Source organism: Anguilla anguilla, chromosome 4 (assembly GCF_013347855.1).
Source record: "Anguilla anguilla isolate fAngAng1 chromosome 4, fAngAng1.pri, whole genome shotgun sequence".
Lineage (NCBI taxonomy): Eukaryota > Metazoa > Chordata > Actinopteri > Anguilliformes > Anguillidae > Anguilla > Anguilla anguilla.
The window spans coordinates 51,212,615-51,235,135 of record NC_049204.1 but is presented as its reverse complement, the minus strand read 5'-3'; the positions used below and the strand labels follow the sequence as shown (position 1 = coordinate 51,235,135).

The 22,521-nt window shown below is 38.6% G+C and overlaps 1 protein-coding gene across 1 annotated transcript in view; it reads left to right on the top strand.

Annotated features, from left to right (window-relative positions):
* trpa1b (transient receptor potential cation channel, subfamily A, member 1b) overlaps positions 1-21,482 on the top strand; it is a 56,126-nt gene extending 34,644 nt beyond the window's left edge. The window contains exons 4-30 of the mRNA XM_035416343.1: positions 2,038-2,174; positions 2,446-2,608; positions 3,353-3,528; positions 3,959-4,066; positions 4,410-4,518; positions 5,542-5,687; positions 6,236-6,372; positions 7,804-7,852; positions 8,542-8,641; positions 9,309-9,409; positions 10,763-10,932; positions 11,585-11,749; positions 11,970-12,084; positions 12,436-12,602; positions 12,955-13,045; positions 13,190-13,249; positions 13,355-13,453; positions 13,956-14,026; positions 14,495-14,642; positions 15,855-15,944; positions 16,291-16,460; positions 16,556-16,685; positions 16,765-16,947; positions 17,037-17,105; positions 17,233-17,337; positions 18,327-18,445; positions 19,882-21,482. Of these exons, the coding sequence (XP_035272234.1) occupies positions 2,097-2,174; positions 2,446-2,608; positions 3,353-3,528; positions 3,959-4,066; positions 4,410-4,518; positions 5,542-5,687; positions 6,236-6,372; positions 7,804-7,852; positions 8,542-8,641; positions 9,309-9,409; positions 10,763-10,932; positions 11,585-11,749; positions 11,970-12,084; positions 12,436-12,602; positions 12,955-13,045; positions 13,190-13,249; positions 13,355-13,453; positions 13,956-14,026; positions 14,495-14,642; positions 15,855-15,944; positions 16,291-16,460; positions 16,556-16,685; positions 16,765-16,947; positions 17,037-17,105; positions 17,233-17,337; positions 18,327-18,445; positions 19,882-20,071 (3,309 nt within the window). The 5' untranslated portion in view covers positions 2,038-2,096 and the 3' untranslated portion in view covers positions 20,072-21,482. The remainder of the gene's footprint in view (positions 1-2,037; positions 2,175-2,445; positions 2,609-3,352; positions 3,529-3,958; positions 4,067-4,409; positions 4,519-5,541; positions 5,688-6,235; positions 6,373-7,803; positions 7,853-8,541; positions 8,642-9,308; positions 9,410-10,762; positions 10,933-11,584; positions 11,750-11,969; positions 12,085-12,435; positions 12,603-12,954; positions 13,046-13,189; positions 13,250-13,354; positions 13,454-13,955; positions 14,027-14,494; positions 14,643-15,854; positions 15,945-16,290; positions 16,461-16,555; positions 16,686-16,764; positions 16,948-17,036; positions 17,106-17,232; positions 17,338-18,326; positions 18,446-19,881) is intronic.
* Positions 21,483-22,521: the final 1,039 nt, after the last annotated feature.

The window sequence follows — 22,521 nt, the reverse complement described above, 5'->3', positions numbered from 1 at the left end:
AGATTTTGACAGTATCCACACTAAAACCATACCTTTGAAACAGTGGAATGGTGCCTGATCCGGCAGTCCACCTTCTTCACAATAACGGGCAAACAACATTAAAGAATGTATTTTTTTATTGCAAAGACACATCCCATTGTTTGAATCCTTTTGAGTAAAATACAGCCAAACTTCAGATGTTTCGCTTTAGGCATATTGAGTGTGCCTAACATTAGATAGCTTGCTATCGGTACTTGCTGTCACTGAATTGACAGTGTGAATGTAATGTTAGTGAAGATGGCACTGAAATGAAGCGTCAAAATTCAAGTTGCGATTTTGACCGGTCGTATGGGAACTGGTATGATGCTGCTATCGGGTTTCATTACCCAACCCTATTCTTGCCTCAGACAGCTACATGACTACAAGGTAGGCCCTAAAACCTCAGACTGCTGTTGCAGGCTTTGCTCAGCCAGGGACTGGTTCTGCAGGCCTGAATCTGAGTACTGTTGGAGTCATTTCACAACAACTTTACACACAGCGATGAAAATGATCGAACATACAGGTAAGATAAATGAGGGTCAGTTTGACTGTTCATGGCCATTTAAGGAAGTAAGTGTTTATAACTTAATTTCCTAATCCAGTGTTAATATTCAAATTATTTCAGAATATTCAATACATACTGTTTATTTAGGAAAAGTCACGAGCGGGGAGCTGCATGGATTTCATGATGGCAGGATTTTTCTGTTCTAATTTTCTTAAAGTGATAAAATTGTGGTCAATGGTCAAATTGACCACTGTGAGATCTACAGTAGCCTAGTTGAAAAGTAGTTAGAACTAGAAACTCCAGACAGAAAGGTCCAGGCTGGGATTTGGACCCAGGACCTTCTTGCTGTGAGGCGACAGTGCTACCCACTGCACCCCGTGCCACCTGAATAATAATAATAATAATAATAATAATAATAATAATAATAATAATAATGCATTTTATTCATGATGTGCACCCAAACACCCAAAGCACTGAATGCAATTGTTCAAACATATAGTGTAGTCATTTTAGCTGAATTTCTGATTATTTCCACTATAAATGATGACTTCATGTGACTTAAACTTTGAACAACATTCTTTTCAAATAGTAAGAGGAAAAAACACAGAGCCAAGTTATTTAAGATTATTTAGGAAACATTGGGTTGCATTGCTTTTATTTTATTTACGTGAGCTAAGATAGCCAATATTGTGTGTTATTACTTCATTTTGATATCAATACTTTTAATGGCAGGCCTAGAATTTGTTTTAATTAATGACAGTGCTTTGCATGCATGAGTAACTTGCCTTTTCCGTACATTTAAAACTTTAAATTTTAAAAAAGAAAGGGCTAAATTGCATACTTTATATTTTGTGAAACTTTAATAATTTGCAAAAAGTCAAAATTCCCTGCTTCAGCATACAGAGTGGGTACAGACTGAGTTTCATTTTAAGAGCCAACAACCAATTTCAAAGAGGTCCCTATAGATAACAGGATTAAAGTCCATCGAGTTGCCCTCCTGCTATGATTGTTTAATTGTTTTGTTTTTTTCAGCAGAGGGGTTTTAACCTTAAAAGGCTCATTAGATTTTAATGTGCCCTCTACCATAAAACAGTCCTTGGTGCTCTTAAAGCAGATTGTCCAAGCAACTAAAGTGATAAATTCATTTGACCTTTATGCATTATTCTGGATTTATAAATTTGGAGATGGTAATTGCGCTTCAGTACTACAAAAGTGTTAGTCAGTGGAGAAGTGCATTTCTCTCAAATGACAACTGGAATGCTGTGGGCGCCTGGTGTTTTATTGAGAGAAACTGATGTAGCATTATCCTGAGGAACCTTGGCTGACAGAGAACTGTTCTACCCCTGGTGGGAGAAAGTCACTTTGGGTCCTGTCACTCCAAAGGTTGGCCAACAACGAGGCTCACAATGACTAAGGCTTGTGGCATTGTACTGTGTAATAGCAGCAAGCCGAGCTATAACATAATGTGGGATATAATAGCAGGTTGTTTCATAAAAATTCTCTTTCCGTCCTAGTGGTGCATTCTGGAATTGAATGATCAGACATCAGAGGAAAGGCTCAACTCACTGAGGAAATGATAACTCAAAACAGCTGCTATGAGTGCGTAATAGAGGACGATGACACAACCCAGGCGTCCCAAAACGTGCTTGACGTAAGTCCTCTCAGGCATCTGTAATGTTGTTTTTTTTTTAAATTTATTGCTGCTGATTTGATAGTGAACAAAAAAAATAGTGTAGTGAAAGTGAGAGGATCATCAAAAAATATAACTTTGAAAAACATTTACCAAAAGGGTTGCACATTCAACGTGCAACCACTGTACAAGAAGTTTAGAAATTCGCAGGGGACACGAAATGTGACGTTTGTTACGTTTTCATAGTGCGCATTGCACGGCACCGACATGCCATTTGGGTTTTGGTTGGCAGTGGGCTCGCCAGGACAATGTGGACTTGCTGGAGAACCTCCTGTACAAGCACCCGGAATACCTGCGCATCCGGGACCGCTCCAATGCGGGCGCTCTGCACCACGCCGCCTCGGGCGGGGGCCTCCGCGTCATGAGGATGGTCGTAATCATGGCCGGCGCCGAGGGTGAGCCCCTGGGTGAACGTAACTGCGCATTGAAGTGCACGCGTCTGGGCTGAGTGTCACCTAAATGTCAGTGCATCGCTCTCCTTGTACTCCGCGTGCTCATTAAATGCTAACGGTGTGCGCTGGAACACGGGCGCCATGCAGCAGAACCTGTGTGACAGGCTAGTCTATCCCCATCCCAATTCCCAGAAGGAAGTGTAGTGAAATTTAATGCAGAAATTTAGCGCACAGATGTGGAAGCACATGTGAAAACAGCACACCATTACTATTTCATGTTTGAAATAAGAAGTCGCATCAGCAAGGCTGAGGACTTAATGTTTTATTCGTGCCGTGCAGCAGCTTTAATGTACACTTTCAAGAGGCAGGTGCTAAAAGCTGAGGCAATAAACAGAAGAAAAGAAGAAAAAAAAACTATGGATGTAGGAAATGCAAGCTGCTGGGTGGTTAGTTGAGATCAGAGATCCTGGTTTTATTTTCATTGATCTCTTATTTCAGTATCTTTCAAGACAGCTTTATATCCAGAAATGTAGTTGGAAGTGCAGTTCAACATTGAGGTGCAACACAAGAAATTTAAAGGATGTTGTCGGTCTCATTGCTTAAGACGAATCAAAGAAATACCACAATGTTTCTGCAGATGTGAATGATGTTAATGAATAGAAAGCAACACAGTGCTGCATAAAATGCTGTAAATGGACGGAGAAGGAAAATGACAGGAATTCGGAATGACTGCGATATCATCCCCAGAGCTAAGTGCCGCTGACGACGAGGGTAACACCCCGCTCCACTGGGCGGTGCAGAGGAACAACAGAGAGAGCTGCGTGGCCCTCTTGGAACTGGGAGCGGACCCCAACATCCTGAACAGAGCCGTCCTCGCCCCTCTGCACCTGGCCGTCTGTCTGGGCCACAACGGCCTCGTCACTGTGAGCCACCTCCGGGGCCCCGCCCTCTCTGATGTACACGCAGCGTAGAGAACTGACAGCACACCAGGACAGCAGCGCTCTCTTAAAACATCAGCGTACGACCTCGTGGTCTAAAGCAGGGCTAGTCAGTGATGGCAGAGCCCATGTAGAATAGTGGATAGGAAACAGGTGCTCATGGGATTGTGGATGCAAATCCCAGGCGGAGCACTGCCATTGGACGCTTCAACAATGTGCATAACCTTGCTTCTGTATTCCTCCAACTGTATAAGTGAGTAGTACTGTATGTAAAAATGTCAGCATACAATTGGTTCTACATAAAGGCTAATTCACTTTTCCTTACACTACATAAACAATCGAGGACCTGTTGCGCTGCACTTAAACTGCTATCGAAGCTCTTCTTCAGTTTAGCTTCCTTTTTTTTTTGGCACAGCTGTTATTGTCCCACAGCACTACAAACGCAAACCTGGAAGGTGACCTGGGGAATACTCCTGTGATGATGGCTTGCTCCTCTGATAACTGTGAGGCACTTTGCACACTGGTGAGTACACGCACCATTGAACAGCTGTCAGTGAGAGTCAGCAGCGATGAGAATGCATGAATTTGCTCCCCTTTCTTTGCATTGCTTGTTTGTTAGTGAAATCTCTTTGTGTGCTTATTAGCTGCATTTACACAGATGAAGCTTTTGATGATTTTCTTCACTTAAAATAGTTAACATCTCTGAATGGGGCTGAATACTATTCCAGTGGTAGGAATGCATAGAGAATTGTGTCGTGATGGTTTCTATCATTTATAAAAAGAAAATGACTCATAGTTGGACGGACCAGCGTTTCGCATGTGGAATAGCACATTCTTCCATTCAGACCATGCCTGCTCTTTTCCAGCTAGATCATGGGGCTATGATGTGTCATCAGAACAAGCTGGGGCATTTTCCCATCCATGCAGCTGCATTTGCAGGTGCAAAGAAAGCCATGGAGTGCATACTGAGCAAGGGTGAGTCAGCTGAGGACTCTCCCAAGAAATCAGCATCATACTGTGGATCCTGTTTATTACCCACGGGAAGTCCGTGGTTTAAAAGGTTGCTGGCCCTAAACTATTATTCTTACAATATCAACAGTGCCACATCCTCTTTCAAACAAAGTGGAAAAGTGTATTCTCAGCAGAATGAAAATGACTTCAATGTATGTAATGAACTCAATCACAGACACACAGTCAGCTAGCTGTTTTTGACATAACATAAATCGACTTCTGTTTTCTAGTTTTTGTGAATGTCTAATGAAGCCTCAATGAACTTGAATAAATAGAATGCGGTTGTTTTATGAAGAGATGCAAATAATGCCAGCAAGTTCCAAAAAGTTAAAATAATATTCAATCAGATGACAAACTTGCCTTTGTCAGAGTGTCACACAGAACTCACTCAGCCAGTCAGTTAATAGGTACAAAATGATAAATAAGCTAACGGCACAGAAGTTTATGCCTCCTAGAAACAGCATTCTAATTCATTTTAGCCCTGTCTTTGAAATTGATATATATATACATATATATGATAAGAGGAGGTGGGAGCAACAGGATGGGGTTTGTTTGAAGAGTCATGTCTTTTTAGTCCCTGGTCACCATAGGCCTAGTGTACTGTGGTTGGATTGACTAAGGCAGCACCAACAAGAGTAAATAATAAAATAAAAACATTATTGGGCACACAGTGTGACTGGGTTGCCGTGCAACAGGATGCCAATAAGGCCCTGATAAAGGCCTAGATAAAGACTTTAAGGGAAAATAAATTTGCAGTTCATAAGTTGGATTGCTTCAGTAGCCTTTTAGCACAGTCGTCAAAATTTTTTAAAAAATTAATAAACATTGGTGAATTGGTAGTTGTGTTACAAACTGTAGCTCAGAACTGACTAGTTTTCGTCTCCGCTGTTTTATACCTATATATTTTTCACTGTTTGTCTGTGCTAAATTTGGACTACGACTATTTACTAAATCAGCGTTGTAATTTTCTGGTTTCTTTGAATGAAGGGGAGGAGTACGGTCATTCAGTTGAAGTGCACATTAATTACCTGGACAAGTCCAAAAGCAGTCCTCTTCATCTGGCTGTTCGAGGAGGGAATATAGAAACGATCAAATTCTGCATTTCAAAAGGGGCAAGAATTGAGCAAAAACAGGTAAATCACTTCTCCAGGTTGCAATTACAGAACGTTTTTGTATTATTTATTCACAAAAAGTACACTAATACACACACACACGCATACAGTACACCCACACAAACACTGTATATAATACAAAATACGCATGCAAAAGTAGAGTACGAATCTAATTAACAAAAAATTGTTTTGCCTGTATAGCACGCATATCCTAGAATACCTCTTCCCTTTGTCGTGGTGGAAGATTGCTATGTGGAGTAATAGCTCTTGCTTGCTAAATTGATACAAATTAGATCCACTTATGTGCTGGAACTGACGGGAACACAGATTCTAATGGTGAAAGACCACTTGCCATGCCGCACACAGCCCTGATCACTCACCCTCATTGCATTAATGGTTTGTGTTACTCATCTTGAGAGGAGAAATTACCCTCCTCATATTACACCAAATGTAATTCCTGCCTTTCTATTTTTTTTCTAAATCGCACTCTTTCTCTACATTGCCTGCAGTTGATGTAAAATGTACAAAAATATGTTTTTTTTTTCCATTTAAAAAATAAATGGCAACAGTGCGACAAATCCACGCCCCTCCACTTCGCTTGTACTCAAGGGGCCATAGAGGTCGTCAAGCTGATGATTTCAGCTTACAACAGAGTGGAGGACATCATCAATATCACTGACGGCGCTAACCAGACCCCACTTCACAAGTGAGTTTCCATTTCAAGAAGCCCCTTTGGTGGCCCTTTGGCCATATAGAATACAGCCAAGGCCAGGGTTTAGAATAACCTTATGACATTTGCTTGGTGCCTCTGAGTACACTATTTCCCAGAGGTACATTTTCAAAGACTGATTGATCCTTTCTAGGGAGTAAATGTATTTGAATTGGTGCTCTGGTTAAACAAGTTATCTTTTTATGAAAACAGGTCCAGCTTTATTCTTGTTTTGCAAATTAAATACATTTAAAAAAGCACAACCGTTTGTTTTTGTGGTTGCAAAAATGTATGCAGAATGTTGTTTATGTAGATTTGTGATGACAGTGAGGCTAAGTGTTGGTTAAATCTGTTCTCTTAATTGAGAGGATTGTGCAAGTCTTTCAAGAAAACAGAATTATGAAAAAAGAGGTACTGTATTTCAAAGTGTGTAAAGCATGTTCTTAATAAATAGTGGCATTGGGAATGATTTATATTTGCAGGAAAGCCATCATATAAAATGCACTTTTCCCATCATACACGGTGAAGCCTATAAATCAGATAGTTACAATAATATTGCTTGATAAATGTGCTTATTGTGATTTATGATAAATCACTGACAGCATTTTATACATAGTCCTATTTCATCTTTCCTGTAAATATAAATGTAATCTTTCCTGCTTGTAAATAAAACAGTACATTATTAAAATATGTTGTCATAATAATCCCACTAAAAACAGGCTATTACTTTCTGGAGTCATTATGAAAGTTGTAGCTTGTGCAAATTTCTGGTTTTAAAATGCATGCATGTGTGTACATATGCATTGTATTAAGATAGAGATGCCCAATACCAACAAAGCAACATAGTTTCAAATAGCAAACTTTAGTGCTCATGCTATTGTGAAAACTGTTTATTAAAAATGTTGCTATCGCAGAAAAATAATAATGATAGCAGTGATCATATCTTTGTTCTTATTGTTAAACTGCAAGCTATTGGTGGCTTTCACAAACTGCCTGCATGTTGCATGTTGAAGGACATGTTGCACTGACTAATGAGTATACCACAAACAACACATTTTTCCCCAAATTGCAATCTTGAACATTTCAATGCTGGGAGGAAGTGGTTTAGGTTAAAATGTAGCATTCCTCTCACACCTCAGATAACCTACTGTACTACTGACCTTAAGTAACCTTTGGGCCTTACATAACCCTGCTTAGGATTAGCAATTTCCAGAATTTGCATGTATATACCAGGAAAGAAAATTCTAAAATCCTTTCAGTTCATGTCACTCTGTTGAACATAAACAATTACTTACTGCACAATGACCATTCTCTTGCACCGGTCAATTGATTTTATGTGAATTGTTGCATATATAGAGTACGGTATAATGTAATTCCTTTGAAATCAGCAATTGTTTGATTTTTTCCCTTGTCTGTTTTACTATACAGGGCAACAATATTTGATCATGTTGAATTGGTTGAATACCTCATATCACAGGTAAATATACTGTACGCAGCTATGACGGATGCATGTCATTGGTTATGTCATTGATGGATATTGTGGGGAATCTTCATCTCTGATAACCTGAAAAAATGCAAACAAATGTCAACCAGATACACAATGGTATTTTATTTAAATGTCTGTGATTCTGGTAGTATACAGCAAGCAAATTACTTTTTAAATTTTTTTTTACTATTTTGTTTTAATCTCTCACTGGCTTAGAATATATGGGCAAGATATTGTAACTATTAAAATCTGTTACTATATATCACAATGTGGAATTTAAGTTTATCAGAATTACTTATGCTATCACAAAGTAGCGCAGTAAATGCACAGGTACATATACACTTGTCTAAATAAGTAACATCCTGTAATCATTTACTACAGAACATGGAAAGCCATACTTTCACCTTTAAATGGTCTTGATCACCCAACAATGTTGCTTTAGTATATTATTAATAATAATTTTTTCAAAATTATTATATTATACTATATACTATTATCTTCAAAAATGTTAGATTTGTTTACCTATTTATTCATAGTTTTGTCTGAAAATAGCGTATATAGTGATTTCAGCGCAAAATGATTTCTTTGTGGTGTATTTAAGCAACACTGATGGCAATGATTGCATGATGGCATGATACTGATGGCATGGACACTCATTGCTTATGTATCTGTGTGCACAGGGTGCAGACATCAACCACATTGACTGCAAAGGTCACACCCCGCTGCTTCTTGCTACAAGCTGTGGAGCATGGAGATCCGTGGAAGCTTTGTTGTCAAGAGGTGACCTGCTAATGTACACAGAACACATATTTTTCACTAATAAATTGCATCACATAAGCTAATGCAGCGACTTGGCTTAGAATGAGCTTAGTAAACATACTGTAGCCTACTTTCCGAAAGTTTTCGCCCTAGTTGTGATTATTCTCACTTGTGTGTGTTTTGCTAAGTCAAATTTAAATGTATTTTAATTGGATCTTTCTACTACTGTGTATGTAACTTAATAATGTCAAAATGAAATAAAGAAAAATGTACATAAGTATTTAGACATTTTCAAAATTATGTTAAAAATCTTGAAAATGATTTAACTGATAGACATTTACCCCTTTGTATCAACCTAAATTGCCCAAGTGTGTTCCATTGTCCTGAGAGATCACAATAAATATGTTACTAAATAAGTTAAATGCATTGCTACCTTTGTAAATAAGAAAGAAAAAAAAAGTTTCATAAATGCTTTGCATCATGAATATGTTGAACGTATTGTGTTGATGAAGGGGTGAAATATTTTAATGCAGGCAAATTTTTAAGTATAAGAGGACAAAATTATAAAAGGTCGAGAGTAGTTAACAGTTTCTGAAGGCAGTATGCATAAAATTCCACTGGATGGAAAATGTATCTTGCATGTGTGTGCATGTCCATATTCATGTGTGATATCAATGTCTCCTTTCAGGAGCAAATATCCAGATAAAGGACAAAGCAGGTCGCAACTTCCTCCACCTCGCTGTTTTGCAGCCAAAAGGTCTGAAAAATCTTCCAGAGAATGTTCTAGAGGTATTGTTTCATTGATCCTACACTTCAAGTATAGTCATGTACTTTGGTTCGATGCTGGAGCTTGACTGTCAATGCCAGTACGTTAGAGACTAGAGAGAACTTATGAAAGTGCTTTATATCTGAGTTATTGAGCTCATATTCCAATAGCATTTGTATGTTTTCTGAAACTGCCTACTGTCTGCTCAACTGAACTTTCAACGGAAGCATCTGGTTTTCACTGCAAACTAAACATAAAACCTTTAGGTGACCATGTACACAGGCACTCACTTTAAGCTCACTTAGCTTACTAGTATTCCAGCAAAGCCTTCTACCAAGCAAGACCTCCTGTGTCGATGAATCTCACGCTGACTGGAGGCCACTGTCATCTGTTGGCGTCAGCTGGTATCACATGAGCTAACAGAGAGACAAAAAAAGCTGGCTGCAAATTATCATATCACTGAAAAAGAACAACACAAAATATTATGGGGAGCTAGAAATAATATCATCAAAACCAATAACAGACTTCACTCTGCCTCTGGAACATATACAGGGCACCACATATAAATAAACATATGGGTCTGGATTCAGTTAAAATATGTGTTCCTGTTGAAAATTCCAGCTTAGACCGATTGGGATTCTAAATAGGTTAAACATGGTTTAAGCTGTGTTTTCAACACTTCTAGCCGGTCATAGCTGGTTTGTGGCTGGTCAAAGTTGGTCTATAGCTAAACAAAGCTGGTCAAAGCTCGTCAAGTTGATAGTCGGCTGGTGCTCAAACTGGTGGACTAGCTGACTATGTAGGGCTATTCTCCAGCTGACCAGCTAAAAGTTTCGAAAACATAGCTTAAACCTGCTTGACCAGCCTTATCTGCAAAAGACAAGTGCTACTTTTTCAGCTTATTCAACTTTTTACTACTTGTTTCTTTTCATTCATTACTGCTAAACCTGCAACACTGTGTTTATGATGAACAGTGGCATTTGTATGAGAGTCAAAGTTAAGGCCAAATGTTGATTAAATGCATTCCACAGTTTAATATCTGTATAGCCCAACATGTCAAACCATCAGGAAATAACATTATTATTTTTAGTTATTTTCAGTTACATGACAGAGACTTGACAGGAATCTTCTTTCTTCGGGCATTCCACATAATTCTGGTGTGAAACTATTCATGTAGCTCAGAATTGACCTGCTTTGAGACAGAAACTGACAAGCTATCAGCACATAATTATATTAGAACCTGGCTAGTAATCTGTGTTTTAATGACTACTGGGTGTCAGAAGTGATGAAACAGGATGTCTGGCTTTCCTGTCAGAGGCAACAATGGCTGTGGCCCAGCAGATAGGAATATCATGTTTCCTCTGCCACTGTGCTAGCTCGACAGCGTCCGGGAGCTCCTGAGCGACGAGGACTGGGACGGCTGCACCCCGCTCCACTACGCCTGCAGAATGGGGATCGCTGCTTCGGTCCAAAACATGCTAGGCCTCAAAGTGTCGCCGGGCCGAAAATCCAAGGATAAGAAATCTGCCCTCCATTTTGCAGCTCAGTGAGTGTGTGCTTAATGGACATTCTGGGCATGTGTAATGGCTGTCCGTTTATATGTGGGCCATCATTTGAAACACTGGAAGGTCACATGCAGTACATATTGTAGTGTCTCGTAGGGCCTATTTGGCTGAGAATTGTGAGATGTCTGACTTAAATAAAAAATATATCAATAAATAAATCAATCAATCAATCAATCAATTGATAAGCCACACTTTTGAATACTTCTCAGTGCTATCTGATCTGATTTGTTTCCCTGCAACAGACAGAAAGATCTGTTGTAAACTAGGCGAGTAATTTTCAAATCGATGTGATTTATCAAAAATGACACAAATGTGTTTCTTTTCAAGAATCTTCACAGAACTTCTGCCAAAATCTTTGAGAGGGACATGGTCAGGCAAATAAATATTTTGTGCCCACAAGATGTGAGAACCTGTCTTTAGAACATATTTCCTTTTCTGCTCCCTCACTTTCTTATTCATGGCAGGGGTATCTTTGACCTTAATTGTGCACACCGTGTTGTTTAAATTTGCACCCTCAAAATTTTCCCTATTCATAAACTCAACTCAATCTCAACTCAGCTCGACTTTATCTGTGCATTCTAGTAAGTGTCTCGTCAGTTTCCGTGACTGTTGATTTTTTTCTTCATCGGAAAGATTTGGACGCATAAACACATGCGAAAGACTGCTGGAGTCGATGAGTGTCTCCAAGCTGCTGAATGAAGGGGATGAGAACGGCATGACCCCGCTGCACCTAGCGTCCCAGGGCGGGCACACAAAAGTTGTGGATCTGCTGCTCAGGAAAGGAGCTCTATACAGCAGGTACATCCTTTCTGGCTCAGCCAGTGGGCAAATGCACCACACAGTATGACAGAACAGTTTCCTTGTTCGTAGCAATGCTCACCAATTATGTAAGCCACTATGTAAATGCACCTGCTATGCAAACAAACTATGATTAAAGTTAAAATAAACACAAGAAAATTCTGGGACATTCAAATGAGATTCATGTTTTCACTTGTTTACTCCTTGCTGTTTTCTATAGTGATTATAAAGGGTGGACGAGTTTACACTATGCTGCGGCTGAAGGATATACTCAGACCATGAAAATCCTCTTGAATGCGAACATAAAATTACTTGACAAAACTGACGAGGAAGGGGTATGAGGACAATCTTTTCTGCAATTACATTATATTGCACACACATCACTTGCTCACATACTAACTGAAGCGCTGGTATAAAAAATCTGTATAACAGAACTGAAGTTATTTCTGTAAATCTCAGCTGATCCTTCGTCTGAAGACAGTGGATCTGAAAGTGAGGCTAACCTTAAACACTTAATGCTTTTGAAAAAAGAACTTTAATAATCTTTATTTGGCTGATACACACTCTGATATTATCACATGGAATTTACCTATGGAGTTAAATGGACCAATTCCTCTTTCGCATCCAAGCCTCACTGTTAAAAGTGAACTTCTCATGTGAGGTGTTTGTGCTTGTTTTCCTAACAGAACACAGCTCTGCATGTGGCTGCAAAAGAAGGACACACAACCGCTGTGAGACTGCTACTGAGCAGAGGAGCTGAATTTACACTCAACAACAATGACTCATCCTTCCTACATGAAGCAGTGCATCATGGGAGGAAGGCTGTAGCTAACGCTGCCATTGAAAGCGAAAGGTATGTGAATTTGATCGGTTGTAAACCAATTGGATAAACCAGTTGTAGATTCCAGTCAAGCATAAGGTGTACAGATGAGGTTCACAGGTTCACAGGGTGGGTTCACAGACATTATTAATTGTGACATTCATTATAAAAAAGTAAAAAGAAGCCTTGTTTAAAAATATAAGGAAGTTTTTTTTAGGTCTTTCGACTTCTTTCACTTCCTGTGAGCAGAAATCAGTCAATTATGCTGAGTGAAGGGGTGCTGAAGTTGATGTCATCTTTGCTTAACATACTATTTGTCAGCAACGGTTCTCCATGCTGGGGTTCACTACACACATCACATCTGTTGGTTTTGTGTTTGTTGCAGATGTAACGAAGCCGTATTGGCATTTAAACCTGGCTCCACAAAGCGTTGCGTTGTTATGGACATGATTGAGTTTCTCCCAGAATCATTTAAGGTTTGTATTACTTTAAAATACTCACATAAACAGACAGACAGACACACACACACACACACACACACACACACAATTCAGTTTTCACACTTCACATATTACATTGAGTGGTGTCTTCTCTCTGCTCCCTGCTTTCTTTTCTGACAGTATCTTTTGGACCTATGCGTGAAAGAATCAGACCAAGATCCTAACAGTCATGACTACTGGGTATGTTTGTGTTGCTTGCTATTAAAATCAATAGTTTATTATTTTGACAAGCAGATCTTCAGTTTAATTTCAAAGTATAAAAAGTATTTCTTGTCCACCATGCAGATTGAATATGATTTCCGGTATCTTCAGGCTCCAATAATATTTATGAAATATGCAAAAACAAACAGTGCTGTCAGTGTTCAACCTCTTGCAGCACTGAATGTAAGTACAATTACCACTTTTGTTAATCATCAAATGTTTCATACCTGGGAACCTACTGTATATTACGGTTAACAGTCACATGCCATGCATTTTTCCAAACATAAATGCTGAAAACTGAATATGTTGTCCAAGTTTGTTACAACTAAGCATAACTTACTTTGAGTTTAAATTGTAATATTTGGCAACTTTAAATTCTACTATTAAATGTGAATATGCATTCATGGATCTATAATATTTTGAGAGGAGGATTTAATCAACATATTGTGGCTAAAGAGGGGTGTCAAAGTGACACTTGAAGCGATCGACTGCACTGAGATCAAGTAATAGGTTAAGATGCTATTGTATCAGTTACACTGTGTATCTGTTATGCATGTTATATTTAAAATAGAGATGCCACTAACAGCTTGAGTTCTTGACTGAATGACACTGTGAATGCTTTCTTTGAGTTAACTATTTTTACACAATGCAGTGATACAGACTAATTATTTCAAATGTATTTCAGGCAATGGCCCAGTATAACCGTGTTGAGCTTTTGACTCACCCAGTCTGCAAAAAATATTTAGAAATGAAATGGTAAGTAGGCACTGTTGCATCCCTTTCAAAATTTACTTCACCTGACATTACAAGAACATCATTGCCAATAGAAATTGCAATTACAGACAGAATACAGGCATTATTATTATTATTATTATTATTATTATTATTATTATTATGTCTGTAACCACAAGCTATGTATAATACCCACCTGTAATGCCCGGGTGCCATTTTGTGCCAGAATGTTCATTGCACATCAGCTGAGGTAGAATGGGAGGTAAGTATATAATCAGGATGGGAATTTTCCCAAAACTCCAAAGGGACTCTTCTTATACAGTTTATAAAAGCAGCCTGGCCACCATTAACAAGACCCAGGTTTTGCACAACAGGAGTCCCTGTTGTCATTTCAGCAGCTGTGACTGTGCACATGCACATATCTGTGCTGCTCCCAAAATGTCTCATTTTATGTCTTAGAACACGTGTCTGTAAGTATCTGACATCCTGCAGGCATGCTTATGGGAGCAAAGCTCACATCCTGAACCTGGCTGTCTACTCTCTGGGTCTGCTGCCTCTGTCCTTCCTCATCGTCAATATGAGACCCTCCTGGCCCACCAACAGCACATCTGTCTACACAGTGGATGCAAACTCAGATAAGGTGCGGTATGTCAACACACAAAAAGATTCCTAAATTTAAATGGAACACGACTTCTAGCCCACACAGCTACATCTATTAAACCCCACATTTGTCAAGGTTCTGTGGTTTGTCCGCGTTTCCTTTTTTGGGCTGCCAGATGGCGGCACTTCAGTTTGTAGTTCTGTTCATTTTCCCTGTTTAATTGTATTATTGTTTTCAATTATTCATTTATTGTTTTTTGGTTATGTCTCGTTTTCCCTTCCCTCTTTGTGGTCTGTGCATTGTGCCCTCCTATGTCTCGTTAGTGTCTTGTCTATTTAAGTTCTTTTCTTCCCTGTCTCGGGTGCTGGATCCTTGTGTTTCTGATTGCATTTCGGTATGTGTTTCCACGTGTACTTTTGACTCTGTGTTTTGCCCTGAGTGTTTTTCTGCCCTGCCCGAGTTCTGTTTTTGCATGGTTTTGGATTTCTGGATTTTCTTTGTTTTTGCGTTTAAAGAACTTTTGCTTTGTCTTCTTTTGAGACTTGTCCTGCGCGGCTTTGTTTTTGATCTCCTTGGTTTTTGTTCTTATTAAAAGTAAAATTCTCGGTTTGGATTAACCCTTTTGGATTTTGAGTATTTTTTACTCTGCGTTTGGGTCCTGGTCCCGTGCTCCCTGACAACATTTAACGCTTGCCGTTAAAATGACGGCTCCAGACGATTATAGCGAGTGAGAAATGGAACAATGTGTGACACACATTGATGTTTTGCAGGGATCCTATCATAAATGAATATAACCAGGGCTTGTTTTAAAATTATTTTACCCTTGAAGGTAATTATCAATGTATAATCTTTGCCTTTACAGAGATCAACTCTCAGTCACCCCATTCATTATACAAAGCATTCTTTGAACAATGAGAACACTGTACTGTGTAATGTTTTCATCTGCATGGGTTTGACAGGCCAATTTTATGTTCTGTTAATCTTCATGTTTTTAGTCATGGTGACCTTGGGGATGTCACCATGATTAAAAACTACCCAAATCACTCACTTAATGATGCAATCAATTAATCTCTAACTGCCCTACGTCAAGGTTAGAATTTCGATTTTTCCAATTTATTTCATTTGGCTGTATAATTCCTAAACAGTTATTTAAAAACTTAAAATCACTAACGTAAACTAAAGTGAACTAATTGTGATACTGTGGGTCTATTGTCATGTCATTGTGATTTCTAACTGCGTTATACTTTACAGCGTGGGCATTTTAACACAATCTGCATGTTCCTGGTCTTGGCCATGAATGTGTATGCAGTTGGAAAGGAGATTTTGCAGATAGTGCAGCAGGTACTGCATACTGATTTTTTTCAAAAGCTGTTGTCTTTATATATCACAAGTCTCCTTCCTGCTAATGTATGACTAAGTGTGATCCAGTACCTCAACATAATCGTACCGTCTAACTTTTTGAACCCAAAAAAGGGCCAAAGTTGCCATTACAATCTGCCCAGGAATATTTCCCATCAAACAATACAATTGCTGTCTTGTTTCAGAAAATGGAATTATATTGTATTACAAGTCCATTGTAATTTACTCTGGTTTTTGGTACACCAGAATGACACAACATTAATTTACATCATTACATTTCAGCTGAATCATTGCTTTCTTTCTCCCCTTTTTTTTGCTTTTTTTAAAGCGCTCAAATTACTTCAGAGACATCTCGAATTGTTTGGACTGGGTGTCTGCGGCATTTTCCATTCTCTTCGTGATCCCTCTGTTGCTGAATGTAGACGGAACCCTGCACTGGCAAGCGGGTGCTTACGCAGTTACAGTTTCTTGGATTAACTTTCTACTCTATCTGCAAAGGTATGCAATACGATTGTGCGATTGATCTTCTGAGGAAAAATATAGAAGATATATGGTCAGTTTCTTTTTTTGGTAATGTCATTTCTCTCAAAAAGGTTTGAGCACTTTGGAATTTACGTGGTGATGTTCGGAGAGATCATGCGGACCCTTGTCAGCATCATTACGATTTTCTTCTTCCTGATGCTGGCATTTGCGTTGGGCTTTCATGCTCTCATGATTGAACAGGTAAGGAGAGGCAGTTTATAGTTAAGATTCGGCAAAGTAAAGTGACTTGGCCCGGTTAATGATTTTTTTTTTCTTTCAGGAAAAGTTTGGCCGACTGGACATCTCATTGATGCAGACTTTTGTCATGATGGTCGGGGAGTTAAATTATCAAGAGAATTTCCTTAATCCCTACCTAAATCATTCACTTCCTTTCCCTTATTTAACATACTTCATGTTAGTTTGGTTCATCCTTCTCATGCCAATTCTTCTCATGAACTTGCTGGTAAGGCTTCCTCCAGAAAGACACGTACTATTCATCAATAAATTGTTCTGGAAAACACATGTTACTTCGCTTTTCTGTCTGTGTTCCAGATTGGTTTAGCCGTCGGCGACATTGCTGAGGTGCAGAAGAATGCTACTCTAAAGAGGATTGCAATGCAGGTATGTGTGTTTGTCCTCTGTTGTAGTGTTTAGTGGGATGTTCACAAAGGAAAAGACATGTATCAAAGCAATAAGCAGAATTCATTCAAGAGCATGAATATTTCTACTGGAATTTTCTGTTTCACAGATTGACCTTCATACTAGTCTGGAAGAGAAGCTGCCGTACTGGTTCATAAAGAGGGTGGACCAGCCCAAGATAACAGAATACCCGAACAGAAAGTGCAAATCAAAGGTTAGTTGGCCACACATATTGTAACATGAACCAGAACAGAACATGCTCTTTTCCAGAGTGACTTACTCAATTTTTTACATTACACAAAGCATTTACATTGCATCCATTTATACAGCTGGATATATACTGAAGCAATGCAGGTTAAGTACCTTGCTTAAGTGTACAATGACAGTGTCCAACCTGGGAATCGAACCATTATACTACACTGCCACCCTTTCAATATAAACTCAGCGGCCATGGTATTAGGTACACCTTACTAGTATTGGGTAGAAACCCCTTTTGCCTCCAGAGCGGCCTAAATTATTTTTTGTGCCATGGATTCAACAAGGTGTCGGAAACATTTGTTAGGGAATTTGGTCAATACAGACTTGAGAGCGTTGCACTGTTCCTGTAGATTTTTCTGCCACACATTCATGCTATGATCCTCCCATTCCACTTGATATCTAGAGACTGTGCAGGCCATTGGAGTAAACTAAAATCCCTGTCATGTTCGTGGAACCAGCTTGAGATGCATGCTTTGTGGCATGAAATCAAGATTGGTGAGACCAAGCGATGTTTTTCCAATCTGCCGTTGTCCAGTTTTGGTGATCATGGCGTCCACTGCAGCCTCATCATCCTGTTCTTAGCTGACAGGAGTGGAACTCTGTGTGGTATTTTGTTGCAACCAGCCACTCTAAGTTATTAAACTTGTAGCAGTACACCTGTATTCAAGTATAATTTAATATTAATATTGAATGAGGGATAAGTGTGAGTGATATTTTTTGACTGCAGATATAATTTTTTCCCTTTCATTTTAATTATTTCTGAAATCACCAAAATGTCCTTGTGAAGGATCAAAGTAAGCACTTTTAATTTTTAATTTTGAGAAGTTAAGGATGAGTATTCAATTTCATCCAGGCTATAGAGCTTGACAGCCTATGCTCATTTGAATTGCATTATAATGAAATCATTCCCAGACTACATATCTTAATGTGGGTTTGGCCTTTAAGGCCTACTTCCTCTGTTTTTTTCTCGGCTGGGAGGAAAAGGGAACGGTCCGTACCCATCTGAAGACTGACAGCGGTCTGCTGACTCCAGTGGAATATGAGCTGAAAAATCAGAAGTACAGGTAAGGTTTGTTTAAATCATTATTAGAATTATTAATCATTAGTTCCACTATCACCTAACAATGGGGGTTTGGGGGGGGGGGTGTTGTTATATCAATTCTTTGAGGGTAACAGGGTCTACTTCTTCTTTTTTGAATGTAATGGATTATTACAATGAAAGAGAACGAAGGGATATTTACTCAAATAATTTATTTCCCCATTGGATCTTTGCAAAACTTTGACGCAAATTCAAAATAACATTTATAAAACATGTCAAAAAGCCTGTAACTATACCCTGATATGAGTGCATGGTTATTGAAAATTGAGTTTGAACACAAAATATTAAATATACATATACAAATAATTATACACGTCGCGTAGTGAGACTTGAGAGTGAATCTCCTACTTTTATTTGATGTTGACTAGTCAGTGTTTGAGCAACCTCTAGTGTTCACCTTAAAAATCACAAGCTACTCTTTTTAAGCTCTGCTGAATAAAATCAGTATCAGTGGCATGCATTTATGAAGTTAACAATGTCTTTCTTTTTAACAGAATTACATAATAAATGTTCCACAGGACAGGGGTGTAAGGGTAGTAATACTATATCAATCCAAAAGTAACTGACATTCTTTACAAAAATATTTGGGGTATAACATAAGTGTGTGCCACAGAATACTGGCGTATGGAAAGTGAAATAGGCAACAGGTTATCTTGTACCTCATTGTCAATGAATTCACAGTAAGTATTGTGTTAATATTCTTAAAAATATCAGATACATGAAGTAAGAATTAAAATGGTGTTTGCTTTTCTTCACTTAAAAAAATGTTCAAGTTGGGCTAACATTAAATGTATTGGACCAACGTCTTCTCTTTCAGCTTAATTTTTGTCACACCTCACAATTCTGTATTAGCTAATATCCAAGCAATGGCAAATTATACAGTATGTCAATGAGATTTCAGACTAATGATATGTAATAATGCTGTTGAAAATGACACAAATTAATTCTAACAATTGTATTTCAGGTTACTCAGTAAGATACGCACATGGGTACACCTGGACTTGATGTTTCAAGTTTCAGGTTTCAACATTTTCAAATACATTGGTGCTCAATTTGGAATGGCCAACTACCTGCAACCGCAGCCGTGTTCATACGTGAACCCCACTGCCGATTTGGGTTCGGACATCCTCCAAAACACGTTGTCTGGCCAGTCTGCTTCTTTTCACAGTGCAGACTACAGCTAAACCCACAGTGCAGTTGCAGGAAGACCTTTTACACGTGGCTTTGACATGCAGTACATGGGCGCTCGATCGACCAGCTAACACTTTTGGCTAATCATTTTTGTGAAAACTTGCATTAATTTGTGACTCAACGTTAAGGGCAAGCAGGAAGCTTCTTTAATTATTTGTACTTGCATTATAAACAATGTTCCTGTTTTTTTTTTTTTTTCTTCAATTTTAGATTAAAGGAAATGGCCAGTGTTCTGGAGAAGCAGTACAATCTTTTGAAGCTGATCATTCAGAAAATGGAGATCGTTACCGAGGCAGATGACCAAGATGGCCCGGAGCTGGCGCAGAGCCACTTTGAGAGGAGACTGACCAAGAGGAGCAAGTGGATTCCACTGGTGAAGGCGGTGGTGAAAAAGGAATAAAGTCAGAGCACATCTCACTGGACACAGGACTGACCTGGTTCCCCATTCCACAGCGTACCCTGTACATACCGCCATGAAAGGCATCAGCTTCCCTGCTGGTTGTGCTTGTCAAATGTCTGTGTGAACGGCCCATTTTCTGCAGTTGCAATGGACGTGTCCTCTCTGCTGCCATGTTTGTGCTTTACGTGCTGTGCGCTCCAGGTTACTCCCACTGAGCGTCTTGCGTTATCTTTAGCACGGGGTGCAAAATGTAGAGCATATGCTCTACAGAGTTGGAGAGCATGTACATTTTTAATTGCTTTTTTTTTTAGAAACACCTAGAAAGTTCTTAGCCACGGTTGGAATTACAGAGTGCTTTGTTCTGTAGGAAGGATGTGTTTTTATTTGTAAATCCATAGACAATTTGGTTCAAGCAGACCAAGGGAAGTTCCAAGACAAGTAAAAAAGGAAGATGAAAAAGAAGGTTTGGATGCTGTCACTAGAGGCCATTAGTGGCACTTTCCTTCTGTAGCAGCAGAAGGGACAGAGCCCCTCCTTGCAAATGCACTTAGGGTGCACTAATGTTTTCAAGAACCATGAAAGCCAATTTATAATTTATGTGCTAAGTGGAATTGCTGACTGCAGACAAGCAAAGAAAATGAAAAGTCTACCATATATAGGCACATCTGTAACCATTTGTCTCATACACAATATTATATATATACAATACAATACACATTTACGACTATAACAAGCAGCCTTGATTATGTGATTTGGGGTGATGTAGATCACAAGACCTGCATATCATAAGCTTTAATTCATTTATTTATTTATTTATGAATTTATATATTAATCTATTTTCAGATTTGAAACTTTTTCCATCACATTTTTCATTTTTGATTGAAATTTGAAACACAGAGCTTAGATTTCAAAATGGTCCAGGGCCACGCCTGTCTTGTGGTCTCTGTTCAGCAGTTCTGATTCACATTCTGGTGTGATTACAATGCTAGATATTTCACATATGCCTCCTGTTAAACCAAACCAGCCTTCTATTCAAATTGTTTAATTGAACACGGCATTTTCCGCTCAAAAACCTCCCATGGGAAATAGCTACACAATGTGTCTTACATGTTTGCACCTTCAACTTGTTTGAGTTACTGTTACCTGTTTCTGATTTCTGTAACACCTGCTTAGATTACTTTTTTTTTTACACACGGTTATCATAATCATTAACGTATTGTTTGAATACAGTACATCCCAATACATATTTTTGAAAAGTGCTGACATTTATTATCTGACTGCTTCTCATGAAAAGTACATTCGTGTATTCATGGTATACTCTCTGCCAGTGAAGTAGCATGCAATATTACCAGATACTCTAAGGTAATGCATTTTATAAACTTGGCTGTTCATTAAAAACTTATCAATTTGACAAACACCTGAATATTGTTTTATTCACAAAATAAATGAAATATGCTTGCCACTCAGCAGAAAGGATGGGTCACTGAGGATTTGGACAGGCTAATCTGTTACATTTGTTTCTGTAAGCACAGCCATATAACACCTGTTTAAGTCGTTAAACACATTAGATGTAAGCTGTTTCATGATGTATACAGCACTTAAGTGCAAAAGTGGGTTTAGGTAATTGTTCCACCATTGCAGCGCTCTATATCGGCTTGATAGCTCTTTAAATTAACCTCTCATTAATTTTCCATTGGATTGCACTGAACTGAGTTTGCAAAGGTAAAATCAAATAGAAAAACAAAGGAACACAGGGAAATGGTTATAATGAAATGTAGCCAAATATGTTGCGCATGCAAACTTTACATTGCAACATAAAAAATGGCTATGAAACATGTAGCTTGTGAAGTAATGAGAAATCAATAAAATCAAATGTTAAACACGTAAGTAATACTGGGGATTTCCCAAGACTGATGGAAATTGCCACGAGTGTTTCATGTTCCCATTGAAGCTGACTGCGTAAATAACAGCAAGGAATTATACAATACTTCTGTTTAAGGATTCTTTTGCATGTGATGATAGAATCTACTTCAGAGCAGAGCAATATGAGAGACAGTAGAAATATGGGCAGCAGTTTTAATGTCTCTGGCTTCTAAGTCTTAATTAAGTCAAATCATATCACAAACTGATAAAAGCCAGACGAGTCCACATCCCTTCATAAAGGAAGACTTTGGACTCAGAGAGCCAGCAATCCCATTCTGCATTACTCCATTGTGTTTGTATAAAAACAAGTGATTAACCTCTTCTGAAATTTGAGTCTATGCTTTTCAAGCAGAGACACTATTTAAAAGCCTTACCTTTATTTTGCGCAACATTTGTATTGCTGTAGCTGACCATGTATAGTTAGCATGAACTTAGCTACACAAAATTAATCTCAGCTTTGGAGTTTCATGGATGGCAAATTCTGCATTTTAACCCTTTAAAATTGCAAATATATGATTTGACTATTC